At 38.7% G+C, this 14129-nt stretch overlaps 1 protein-coding gene across 1 annotated transcript in view; it reads left to right on the top strand.

Moving 5' to 3' along the window:
• The first annotated feature begins 8500 nt into the window (after window positions 1-8500).
• The window catches only part of stub1 (STIP1 homology and U-Box containing protein 1), a 9553-nt gene continuing 3924 nt past the window's right edge, over window positions 8501-14129 (top strand). The window contains exons 1-7 of the mRNA XM_050060499.1: window positions 8501-8626; window positions 9456-9685; window positions 9859-10057; window positions 10429-10594; window positions 10676-10751; window positions 10876-10932; window positions 11841-11957. Coding sequence (XP_049916456.1) covers window positions 9572-9685; window positions 9859-10057; window positions 10429-10594; window positions 10676-10751; window positions 10876-10932; window positions 11841-11957 — 729 coding nt within the window. The 5' untranslated portion in view covers window positions 8501-8626; window positions 9456-9571. The remainder of the gene's footprint in view (window positions 8627-9455; window positions 9686-9858; window positions 10058-10428; window positions 10595-10675; window positions 10752-10875; window positions 10933-11840; window positions 11958-14129) is intronic.

Raw genomic sequence — 14129 nt, 5'->3', positions numbered from 1 at the left:
TCACAAGAGTTTTGATTTCCCTCCAAAAACTCTTTTGTAAAACTTCTCCCCCGCCACTTATACAAGCTACAACTCAGCCGCCTCCACCCCCAGCCGTCACACATCAATCCATGGTGTGTGTGTTTTGGGAAGTGGGGGTGTTTCAGCCAGTGTGCTGTCAGCCCCCCAGGGTGTAAAAGCTTTTTGGACTAACACTGCAAGTTTAAAAAACAAACTCTTTGATTTGAGTTTACTTAAGCTTTTTTTTAGGCCTCAAACCAACAGATGCAGAGAAAGACACTGAAAATCATTTGCATCTGGTCTGAGAAAAAGTCAAATCTATCTACTGCATAAAGTTGTGTAAAGCACATGTGCAGTTTTAGTTGTTGCAGATCACAATATCTCATCATTTGCACAGGATTTTGTTTATTTGCATCTTTAAACTGCACTTTAAAATGTGAGCACAAGACATTCAACTCTCCTGAACAATCCACATTTTGTTGTCTCCCTGTTTGTGTGTATGTGTGTGCAGGGTCTGAATAAGATGAGTTATTCCACCCCTCCCTTTGTCAGGAAGCTTAATCAGGGCTGCAGAGGTGTGTGGGTGACCTCTGACCCTCGGGTATCTCTGGCCTTTTTCTTACTTGCCTTTGCGTTTGCATCAGGATGTCCCTCATTTAACTCTTAACCTAAGGAGTCAGCTTTAGCAACCAGTGGTTCAGAGTTGAAGCATGCACACATAAAGGCACATTTACACAGTCAGTTGTTCACTATAAATGATTACCAAACACTTCTAACCACTAACAGACTAAAGTGATAACAAGTCACACATCACATTAATTCCTGCTGCTGTAAACAAGTAGCCTTTCTGCGCACTTTTTGGAGTATATTTTTGGCCAATAACTTTTTTTATTTATATGAACTTTTACTAAGGAATGGCACTAAAGGGAATACTTACCCACATGTGCGCATTTGTTATGTTGAATTTGTGAAGAAAACTTGTTTTTCTCGCATGCCTCAGCAGTGAACTAAGATTCCAAAAATGGAGAAAATGCTTGATCAACTGCAGTAAAAATGGTCTCCATTTAACAGCAGTAAAACTATCTCAAACATCTGTTTACACAGCTCGTGCAGTATGAGGTCTCATTTATCCAATCTTATGCTCAGTACTTCTCAAATACATGCATTTTTGCTAAAACATTGTGTTGTTTGATGTGTGTGACGTGCTACAAACCCGAGTTATGGTGGCCTCTGCTTCTTTTTTAGCACTCCAATGATGCAGTGAAGCATCAACCAGTGGTGTGCTTTGTTTCTGGCTGTGGCACTGTGGTAATTAGCTTAGTTAGCTGGAGCTATGCTAGCTTTCTCTGCACTGTGTTGTACAAAGGGACACAATGGGGCTGCGAAATGTGATATAAAATTTGCCTCAGACATTGATAAACTGCTGAGATATATATTTGACCAAATACAAACTTGATGACGTTCAGCTGAGGTGTTTTGTTGCAAGTAGCAGAGACACAAGCTCGTGGTGACATAAGTACATTAACAAGCACTGTTGTGTTGTCGCATACTGAGCATACGACTGGATACAGGGTTGGACTGGGAACAAAATTCAGCCCTGCATTTTTCCTTTGGACCGGCCCACAGCTACCATAAACACAGGTTTTCAATGCAGGTACATTCAATAAACGCCAACACAGTGTACAAACTAAGATAGCCTATAGATTCACCTGCATTTCAACAGGATATACAGTACAGGAACACTTAAAGCTAACACCACAATAACTAGTGTCACATGCATCACTTGTAACGATGTAACTCTCTCCTCCTCTGGTGGTGCCGGGAGACTTTTGTGATCATTATCACTGCTGCTAACCTTAACGTTTCCACACTGTTGACATTTACATTACTTTTTAAAACATGTGAAATCTTAAAACACCTTGCAGTATCAGCCTCAAGTAGTTTTTTTTCCTGTGACCATCTGTGCTCCACCTGTTTGTTGTTTGGCTGTGTTGTCCATCTTATATGTAGCCTATTTTTATTTCAATTGCCCTGCTCTTTCTGCCTTGATTTCATTTATTTTCTGCTTCTACTATTTATTATCTCCTGCTTGACCTCTGACATTACACGATGGACGGATTCATTTGAAGGGGTGTGGGGAGGTGACAAAAGCCGTTACCGCTCCACCTGCCCAACAGTATAGGTAGGATATTGACAATTTCGGGGCCGTGTAACCTCTAATCAGGTAGGATGTTCCTTTTTCCCCCTACAGTATTTTTTTTCCAACATTGCATGTGGTGGCCTTGGGACCCACAAGATGGGCCAGCCCATCTGGTCAGTCCAACCCTGACTGATCTAAATGAGACTCAGATTTTATTGCAAGAGTTGTATAAGAGTTTGTAAACACATGTTTTGGTATAGTTTTGCCGTTGTTGAACGCAGCCCCCTTTTACTCCAATTTATCAAGTATTTTCTCAGTTTTTGAATTCTTCGTTCACGGTGGAGGCATTCAAGAAACTTTTTTTTTTCATGAATTCAATCTATTGGGGACTTAACTTGTTAATGAGCATTGCAAAATAGATATCTGTAAGGTAATTCACAGTGGATAAGCAGCTCGAAATAAAAAAATCTCATTGATGCATTTAATTTTGTCATTTCCATTTTTTCACTCAAAAAAAGAAAAAAAAAACACTTCCTCTCATCCTTCTGAAGTCATTATGATCACATCCAGCAATGTTCCTATTCCACAATGTAACTCAGTAACTTTGGCACTTTGGTCAAATTAGTTAGGTTTACTTAGAACATATACGTATATTGTTAATGAAGACTGTGTATAATGTGCACCCTGTATGAGAACAGAGAGCGGCCTTTATTAGTTGATGGATGTTAAAGTTTTAGTTTGTGTCTGTGCTCTGGCACAAGAGCAGATTACAGGGCTGAGTGAGTGAATTTAAAGAGGGAAATTGTGATTGACAGCTGGACATGTGTGCATTTGAGTGTCACAGTGAGATGGTTAATTACAGATTAAGTGGGCTGACGTGTGTGAATCATGTGTAGAAAGCCTTGTAAAACATTGCACACTCTAAAAAATCTAATAAACAATGACATAAATGGTTTATACTGACAGTATGACAACATAAGCACATGTCTGACTCCAGTAATCATAATGCACCTGCAACCTTCCTTTCATCACATTAAAAGAAGCTGTTTAATCAGCTGAGATGTAAATTGAAACAATAATTTCCTGCATTTCCATCTTCTTTCAGCTCAAACAGTGGAACTATTCTTTTACCTTTGTGTACATGTTGCATTCAGACCCACTTGAACAAACTGCATTAAGTCTATGAGCCTTTCCCCTTCCCAAAATGAGCAAACCCACCAGACAAAGGACCACCATTGTGGATAAATACTGCTTTTGTTTTAGCCATTTGAACCTGAGGTTTCCCTTAACGCTAAGGAGAGTGTGTTCGCCCTTTTTCTTCTTTTCAGACGCTTTGGCGCTGAATAAAAAAACCACTGCCAAATGGGAAAACGACTACACAGGCAGAAAGAAAGACCAGAATCAATCAGGAAGTGGCTGCTTTTCAGCGGTGCCAGAGGAGCCGGGCAACTTCCTGGTCTCGTTGCCAAGGTGACTGGAAGCTCAGCCAGCTGGTGCAGCGGGCAGCAGTTGGGTTTAATGGGGGGGATGGTGGAGGATGACGGTTGGGATGTCGGACAGTGGGCAGAGAGATGGTGAGTGGGGGTGAGGCAGTTTAAATGTAAACACCGAGCACTTCAAACCGCATCCATCTGAATCATCACAATGTGGAGTTTCTGTTCTGTTTATAAGCCTCTGCAAACAGTCATTTAATCCGTCCAATTACTCCCAGCTTCTGCTACGCTGGCTTGTTCACACAATATCGTGTTGGAGAATTCTGTATAATCTATAACTTTTTTTTTCATGGCAGACAAATGCACTGATATTATATGGAAGACTGATTTTTTTCTCTTAGGAACATGATCTTAAAAGATAGCAAATATGGTTTAATACTTAAGAAATAATCACATAAAAGCAAGAGAAGCAGGTTGTGTAAAGATGATTTGGGCTTTTACTGGGCAAACTTAAACTTCACTCATATTAACAATTAAAGATGTTGAGATGTCAAATATGGATTTTGGGTCAGTCAAACCAATATGGCATCCCTCTCATTACTATTAAGAGACATTTTTGTCCAATAAAAGGAAAAAAATCTGTATGGAGCTGAAAAATACATATTTGAGCCTTATAATGAAGGTATCTAAATTAGCCTATCAACATGACTAATGGCTCCAAACGAGCTTTATTAATATCTTTTACCACAAGGTGGCTCCTCTGCAGTGGGCTACTCATGATTATTTGCTACTTTTACTTCGCAGTGTTGGTGGTAGAACAAACAAATCTGTCTGCACACTATTAAATTATCTGTTTTCCTCTTTTGGATTTGGAATCCATAGTTCGCCTAGACTCAAGACGAGCCATCGCCATTTAGGTTTGGCAAAATTTAAAGGAAAAGGCGCCAGGTCGTAGATGTATAATGCACATTTTATCTGAAGAAATGTTAAAACATTGTTTTAACTGGTGTTTAGGCTACACAATTTTACAATTGGAGAATGTAAAATCACTGTAGGCCTAAAACAATAATGTATGATAATAAAAATGTTAAAAAATTACAGTTATTTATGTCCTTTTTGGTTTTTTGGACAAACCCATAGGGAGCCACTGTAGAGGAGATAAAGAGCCACATGTGTCGCGGGTGCCACAGGTTGCCTTCCCCTGCTCTATATGATAATGTCTTTTTCTTGAGCACAAAATAAACCAGGACTAAATTATAGTTGTGTTTCATACATGATTGCATGATGGGAAATTTTTAGCGCAGAAAAAAAATGTGCAAGAATATATTTTGTAACAAGACAGAATGTGAACAATGTGTCAATGTTACATTGATTGACAGAGGTGTTTATATAATAGGCATAGATTTGAGGGGGATTGTAGGTGACACGTCCCCTCCAAATATTAAGAACATTTGCATTTGTCCCCTCCAATAAATACATAAAGTACTGGAGGGCTTTTATTTTGATGAAATTAAAGACATTTTTGACATAAATTGATGCATAAAAGGCAAAAACTGATGCATAGGATTACTCCAAACACCCAGTTTCATATATGTCATATATGTCCCCCTCAGTGTTGAGACAAAACCTATGCTTGTGGTTATTATCATGCACTTGTGTAGCCTATAGCAAACATGCAAATACAGTTATTGCTCCAATTAGTCTTTGCATTATAGTATTTTATCAACCAAATATAACTTGTGCACAAGTGGGATATTTTGACACATGAAAATTCACTCAGAATTAAGACAAATAAAACGCCTTCAGCTACATTCAGTGTGTTCAGTCCACCCAGCCAAACTAAAGATAACAGGCCTACAATAATCCCACATTAATGAAGGTTATGATGTTATGTTTTTGCTGAAACTGTTGATAGGGGTATCATGTCCTTCATCTTTATGTCAGTGAGGGTAGACTTTGAGGTGTTGTGACCTTTAAATTAGTGGGCATTCATTTGTAATTGTCGATCCGTACTTTTTAATTGTAGAAAAGCAAAGAAATTAAGTTTAAGAAAGGAGAACACAGACTGTGTGCCGTTTAATAAATACTTGGTAAAAACTTGTGTCCTTGATTACAATATACTGCAGCATTAAAGTGTTTGTCCTCATCTGCCTTGTCTCTGGGCTAAAAACCCCGCTTCTTCAGAGATGGGACTGGCGGGCTGGCTGGGTAGGTGGGTGTTCTGAGGGATCAGGGGACCAGACTGGTGGGGATAGGTAAACACAGCTGGGGACACACTGCTCTGGTGGGTCTGCGGCTCAACGGCCCCCTTCACACATTTATCAGTGTGTTTGCTCAGGGGATGTGCCCTAATCTTCACACGCTGATCTCTGTGCCGAGCCTTCCCAGAGGCCCCGACAGGCTACGGATGAAAGTGACCCTGTGCACAGTCACAGCCTCGCTAATTCCTCCATGGCTAAACTTGAATGTTATTCTCTTTATAAAGGCCTATAAAGGTCATCTATGGATCTGTGTGTGTGTGTGTGTGTGTGTGTGTGTGTGTGGTTAAATCTCTCTGTGGGTGGGATGGCCCTGATAATACATACTAAATTCTTGATCATAATCTGGCCTTTTTTCTTTCTGAATATGCCACCTACAAATGAGTAGACCATTGTCATGAGGTCTCAGAGTTTACCCGCCAAAAAAATTAGCAATGACATATAAAAAAAAATGAATATTTTGGAACTTGTTGCTGTTATTATCCTCACTTAGGAGTCACAATTTTCAGTCACAGGTGGCTGTAAGTGGGCTACATTAATGTTAATGTTCTCCCCAGTGTTCAGGTTGTTTTTGATTATTGAATGGGTTACTGCTTGAGGGCTTCAAGTGCCTCAAATCTCTCCAACACTTCTCTATCTGTATATTCTAGCAGAAGCTTCGCAGTGAACATTGGGTTTGGATAAAACTTTGATTATAGAGCGCCATCTACTGGTGATTATTTTGTGTTGTGGTGCACAACTCCTGTTGGGGGAATAGATGTAAATTGAGGACAGTGTAGGCTGTAACACAACCTGTAAAGGTACAGTAGCCTTTAAAGAGCAGGTTAAGGATTTTTTTTTCATTTTTAAGTTTGTTCTCATGGGGGAATCATCAATAATTAAAGTGTCTTTAACATAAAACTTTTTTACAGATTTTATTGTCAATCAAGGACACTGACATTCATTATATGTTTAATTTTTTTACTTTATTATTTTATTTTCCTGTCAGAAATGGTAAAAAACACCTACATGTCTTATTTTTTTTAATTTTTCTTACACTTACTTGAAGCCAAAGGATCATAGAAATATTAAATATTAAAAATGGCCTTTTATGTGTGTGTGGGTTTTTTTTTAATTTCCTTTGTTCCTGAGCCAGATTTGTGGACATTAAATACTGCTTAATTCTGAATTTAACATTTATTATTTTCAAATATAAATGACACATAAATACTCATTTTAATGAAATGTATCGTGTTTTGAGATATATTGGTATTTTATGTCTTCTTTCATAAAAGTAAAACTGTGATTTCCACCACACTGTACGAAATTTAAATTCAGGGATTTATCTTTTTTTTTTATGGTGTATATATATGAAAATGGTGTATATGGTGAAGTCCGGTCATTTGTGACATCATCAGGTAAAATGTGACATAGAAAGTTTTACATATTGGGCTCTTTAAATATTAGAACATTACAACAAACATGGTATTACATTGCTAAAATATGTTTTACATTANATATATATATCTATATATATATAGATATATATATATCTATATATATATATATATGAAAATAAGGAAAAAAATCACTGGTTCCAAATCTTGCAAGGTACGTTATATGGCATGTTGATTTTCTCTACCAAAAGTGTCACACACTACCTGACTACCTGACCTATTTGCTGACCACAGCAATACTCATGCAGCAGGTGAGCACATGACTGGAGGACAGTAAGCTTCATGGAGGGACCGAAGTACTCTGCAAAAAACTGTTACATACAGAGCCATGATCAAGTGGAGTGATCTGCCAGCAAATATTGTCTTAGAGAATAGTAATGAAAGATTCCAATTTTTGTTGAAACATCATCTTTGAATACACTAGAAAATATGTATCTGTAAATCTGGTGATCTACTTTGAATGACTTTAAACCCTTTGTCTCCAAAGGAATTATATGTGAGAAAGCACATGATAGTTATTAGTTAAGGAGGCCTTTGAACAAATGATTTATGTCACTTTTGAATTACTATTGATTTTGTACTTCATGGCTGAATTTCTGTTGAGTGGATGATAATATTATTTCTCTTCAGTATGCATATGATTTATTCAATGAGATGAGCTGTTTTTGTTTTTGTTGTGTGTATAAATGTTTATGATTGTATGTGTTGTGGACTCCAGGAAGAATAGCCAAAGTGTATACTGGTGCTAATGGGGATGCTAAAAAAAAGAAAGAAAGAAAGAAAGAAAGGACACTTTTGGTGGCTGTGAATGTACAAATAATAAGACAAACTGCATTTTCTATTGTGTATTTTGTGTAGCCTATATTTAATGCCAACGTAAAAACAGACATTGGCAACATGTCATGTCATGTCATGCAACATGTCATGAGATTCTTTTTTAAGTCATTCCCATCGCTTTTTAAATTGTGGCAGAAAGATACATGGTAATGGAAATGACAATACCAATACCAGTATTATATTACTGAAAATATTGTATATTGTAATATTGATTTTTTTTTTTTTTTTATAATGATAATAATTTTAAAAATTCAAGTATAAAAATAGCCCACACTTAAAGAATCACCCCATTTCCTTGCGGGAAAAAAAATATTCTATATGGAAGGTGGCAATTTTCCGGGTTTTTTCTTTTTTCTGTCGAGAGGAAAAAACGTCCTTACGGCTTCCGTCTACGTCGCGTAAGCGCTTGACGTCAGCATAACAACAACCTGTCATGACAGCTTGTATGGGGGAAAAAATATCGATTAAGATATCAAATCATACAAAGTCTGTTTCACCTGGATGTAACATTCCTTCCATAAGGTAAGAAGTGTTAACTTCAGATCTAAAAAACAAACCCTAACTTACATCGAAGTTGCATAAACAAAAGGGAATAGGCTGTGTAGCTAACGAGCTAACCTAGCATTAGCTCTTGTCTGTATTCTGAGGTTGCCTAGCGGCGTTGAGGTAAATGTGAGATAAATGTCAAGACGACTTTTCAGGCCTATAATAACTACAGTCCAATCACCTGCTGATTAATTTTGTTACTGTAAGTAATACAAGCGAGCGGGTAGAGCTGTCTTCTTATTAGCCAACCGCCCGGCGTAAATCGACAACATAGCTTGCTATGCTAGTTTAGCTAACTAGCTAACATCAAGCTAAGCACCGATCTCTTGATAGCTGTTTAACCAAAGTTAACGACATTGTCACTCTTTCTTTTTACATGCTGCTATAACACATGTATGCCAACTGTTAGTGTGTCAAACGTTAATAATATTTAATAACGTTATTTGTGTACAACCTCAAACTACTATCGTAATGTTATACCAGTGGTGTAACGTTACAGTTAAATAGCCTTGCACTAACGGAGAGGACCGTGAGTGTATAATGTTTCCTAATGGCTGGCTAGCTAGCTGTATTGCTCATTTAGTAACCGCTGATGTCCGTCACATGAATAGTTAATTCGCCGGCTGTCTAGCCACATCGCTGTATTTTTGAGCTGTGTGCGCAGTCAGCGAATTAAACAAATGCCTTTTGGGTGGCATCAAAGACTGCACCTAATTCGCCCCAAGACGCGCATTGCAGGTGCATTGCAGTGAATGCACGCCGTGAATGTTGACATAACTATACATGCACTGTGTCTCCGATCCAGTGTGTGAGATCCAGGAGGGACAGGGCATTCTTGGACCTGTCAGTTAGCCAGCCGAAGAGACGGGGAACAGGATAGGGAAGCAGGGCGAGGCGGGCCCCGCGGAGCCGGTGGAGAAGATGGCCGGCAGCCCGGAGAAGAGTTCCACCGCGCAGGAGCTGAAGGAGCAGGGGAACCGGCTGTTCCTCTGCCGCAAGTACCAGGAGGCTGCTACATGTTACAGCAAAGCTATTGTGAGTACAGGAAATGATAGCAATGGTGGAATGGTGTCACCTTAACCAAACACAGCCAAACAATATTGTCTTTGTTAGAGAAATACAATGGATGCATTTCCTTTGTGAAGCCTAGTCTACAGTGCCATGATGTTACAGTGCATGTGTATTGTCTACTATGTCCTGTATCCCAGAACCGTAATCCATCGGTAGCAGTCTACTACACCAACAGGGCTCTGTGCCATGTGAAGCTGCAGCAACATGACAAGGCTCTGGCAGACTGTAAGCACGCGCTGGAGCTGGACAGCCAGTCAGTCAAAGCTCACTTCTTCTTGGGCCAGTGTCACCTGGAGCTAGAGAACTACGATGAGGCCATCGGCAACCTGCAGAAAGGTTAGAGCAAACTACCAAAGGATGGTGAAAGTTTTGCAACATTTTGTGGCAGTGTGTTAAAGCAGCTTGCCCATATATTGCTTAATCTTTCTTATATATTTCCTCATTCTATATTGAAGTCGACGTGTTTCTGTTTTTTTTTTAACTCTAGCGGTAAAGTGGCTTTTTATCAGCTCTTCCTCAGCATATGTCTGCAGGGATGTCTTACAGTATGCTTTGTCAGGGTTTCTATCATTGAAATAGTAATAGCCTACAGTTAAAGGGGAATTTTTAGTTGTCTAAATATTGGTATGCCTTCTACGGAACAAGAGATGTCAAAAAGAAAGCACTTTAATAGTAAACCAGTGTTGCTGTTGTCATGTTCTCTACAGCTTATAACCTGGCAAAAGAACAGAGGCTGAACTTCGGAGATGACATCCCCAGCGCCTTACGCATTGCGAAGAAGAAACGTTGGAATAGCATTGAGGAGAAGCGCATCAACCAGGAAAACGAATTACATGCTTATCTGACTAAGCTCATACTGGCTGAGAAGGAAAGGTGAGACTTTGGAGCTGCAGTCAAATATATAATATTTGTCTGGGTGGAAGGGTAATTTATAATAACTTTGTATTCATGCAGAGAACTTGAAGAATACAAAGAGAAGCAGGACGACAATCAAAATGGAGGCGATGCTGCCAAGATTGCATCAAAACATGTATGTTTTATATGTCTTGGATTTACTCAGTTGTCATGTTTTTTAATGAACAAATCTAGTAATTATAAATTCTAACTGAATATTTATGAATGTGTCTGCTTACATGGGAATGTGACCTACTTAGGACAAGTATCTAATGGACATGGATGAGCTCTTCTCTCAAGTGGATGAGAAAAGAAAAGTGAGTGTTCAAATGAAGCCATTATCATTACCATCAATTGAGCATGTAATAGAGCATACTTGTATTCATGCATTCAGTCATTTCACATAGCTCCTATAATAGGAGGACTGGAATTTATCCCAGCATGCACTGGGCAGAGCGCAGTGAAACATCCTGCGTAGGTCACCGTCATCCATTACAGGGCTAACAAACAGACAGGCCGATCACATTCACCCACACAAATGCATCTTTGCTAACAGTACACACCTACTTCACACCATCTTTTTTGATCGTTGACATAGCAACGAGAGAAATAGGCTTCAAATTTGTGTGCAGTTATGATAACTCAGTTCAGATGTATTAATTTTAGCATGTGGGCATTCTGTCTGCATTGTTCCTGTGTCTTAATTCAAATTATTTGCTGCCGTTAATTCTCGTGAGTGCATCTGTGAAAACATGCACCTATAAACAGACAGTTTATGTCCTATTTCCAGTCCAAGCTGTTTCTATGGTAACCATCACTATTTGTTTGCCAGGGCTTGTAGCATTTAATTATCCTTGCTATAGATAGGTGTTGACTGAACTGAGGTAGTTGTCATGTAATTGTCAGTTGAAGTGGCACCACACTGACCGCCAACAGGGTGTTTTTCTCCTGTATGTGACAGAAGACATGAACACAGGGGGTTTATTATAGAACATGGAATTTCTGATGAAATACATTTTGCTATATTGCACATTTTATTTAAACATTTTGATTCTATTTTTATTTTTAGTGATGTGGTTTCAGAGGACATAAATGTGGAAAGTATTGGCAAGCAGCAATTTGTCAAGCTATGTCACAGTGTTATGGTAGCAATTTGGATATTATATCCATATATCTCTTAGCATTGCATCAGTGTGACCCCTGCTGCGTTTTGTCGTTCATTCAGAAGCGGGAGATCCCAGATTACCTGTGTGGGAAGATCAGTTTTGAGCTGATGAGGGAGCCCTGCATCACACCCAGTGGAATCACCTACGACCGTAAGGACATAGAAGAGCACCTACAGGTAAAACCATCGATTTCGTTTTACAATGAATATAAAGGGAAAGTTCACTGATATTGAACCAGCTGTGTGGCATCTCTTTTCTTTATGTCTCATGCAGATTACTGTCTAATTGACATTTGTGTATTTATTACATGAATCTAAAATAATGAAAAGGATAGCTTACTATTGACTGAATTTTAGTGAGTGTTTCAAGTACAATACACTATACAGTACAGCTGTTTCATTACGTGACCACAGGTGCTTTCCCTGTGCGTGTTCGTTTCCTGTCTCCATCACTAGCAGCTATGACTATCAGTCCTAGAGGTACACTGTGCAGGATTGTTGGTTACTTTAAACATGCTCGCCAGTGAAAGAGAAAGTAAAAACTAGATCTACAAAACAGATTTACTTCGCGATGCTGTATATGAGTTTTTTCTGTCCTGTTTCTCCTGGATACCAACTGCTGTCAGTCTGGCACCTGGTTGCTATTTTTTTTATAAAGCCCCGACCTCACCTGAGTGCTGTGGGGATACACACCCATGAGCATCTCAAACATAGAAAATAGATAGTTTGTGGGAGTGGGAGGAATTACTTCTGTATGAGTATATGTTTTTATTTTTTTTTAGGAAATTTTTATATCTTCAAACTTTGAGGAGACATGATTTCACTGTGCATGCTGCACCAGCGTCAGATAGCCAGCTGGAACAGATGGGTTACCATGATGCAAAGTGTCATGGGAGTAAAGTAAAAACATAAAAAATAAATAGAATTACCATAGTTTTAACATGTTTTCCATATGTTGTCATATATGAAAAGACCCAAAGTGAGCACTGTAAGCAAAATACTTGATTACTACAAGCAATATTTTGAATGGCATTCGTATAGGGCTGATTCTGTCCAAAGTTTTTTGATCCATACAAGCGGTTGATCACTGTAACCGTGATCGCTTTAAGTGGTTTCCATTTTACTTAATGTTGAAAATTAAATACCATTGAATTTATATCACTGAAGTATTTTACTTTGAAAACAACCCATCTGAATTTATTTTTAGAATTTCAGTAGTCAGTTATAGGGGTGTAACGATACATCGATACATCGATTCATTGATTAACGATCTGATTATATCAATGCAAAATGAAAACATCGATCCATATTGTTATCTTAAAGATACACATTTATTTTGAAATTCACATAGCACGTCTGTGTCACCATTTCTGGGCAAGTGCGCCTCCACTCAAACAACAAACAGAGCTCAGAAATAAAATGGTCAAATCATATTCTAGTTGTTTTTGTGAGTTGATGTAAATGATTGTGTTAGATGGGCATATGATATCGCATCATATTGATCGCAGGCTCCTGAATCGAATCGAATCAAAATCGTATCGTGACAGACTTTGTGATATCGGCAAACATCGTATCGTCACCCAAACAAATCGATATAATATCGTATCGTGATGAAGCTGGTGATTTACACCCCTAGTCAGTTAAAACGTTTATTACCAGTATATGTATTTTAGTTATAAATATAATACTAGTCCATACCCATTGAGTGCACAGTTGCCCACGGACAGTTTCACATGGTGTGTGTTTGGGATACAGGTCATAGGAAATTGCAGATTAAATAGTCAACTGAACCCATTAAGAAGAGCAATGTATTCAGACAGATGAGCAATGTATTCAGAGGGATGTTGTATGCTGTAAAGCCCTGTGAGGCAAATTGTGATTTGTGATATTGGGCTTTATAAATAAAATTGATTGATTGAATTGATTGATTTTTGTGGATTTGATAGTACGATTGCTTTATTGAAAGTACAGTAGTACCATTGCCAATAGTGGGATAGTTAGTGGGCTAAAACTGTACATTAGTAGCTGAGGTAGCACGTTGAAAGTAGGGATGGGCAAACGATCAAAACTCATTATTCGATCATCAAAAAAATTAACGATCAATTATCGATTAATTGATAAGCGAGTATTTCAAAAGAGAGAAAACAAAAGAGTGCAGTGCAGACTGTCGCCGCAAGAGAGCGCAGCTGCCCCAGTTTTGAGTTTCAACCCCCCCACGCCAAAGAGGAAGAATGGCGCGCATGCGCAGTTCACCCCTGGGTGTTTACAACCATTGCCGGCCAGAGTTACAGGCTTCAGTTTTCAGCAAAACCTCCGTCTTTCAATGGCGTAGTGTTTTCAGAGGCCTCA

The sequence above is a fragment of the Epinephelus moara genome, chromosome 13, assembly GCF_006386435.1.
Source record: "Epinephelus moara isolate mb chromosome 13, YSFRI_EMoa_1.0, whole genome shotgun sequence".
NCBI lineage: Eukaryota > Metazoa > Chordata > Actinopteri > Perciformes > Serranidae > Epinephelus > Epinephelus moara.
This window is presented reverse-complemented; position numbering and strand designations above follow the sequence as displayed.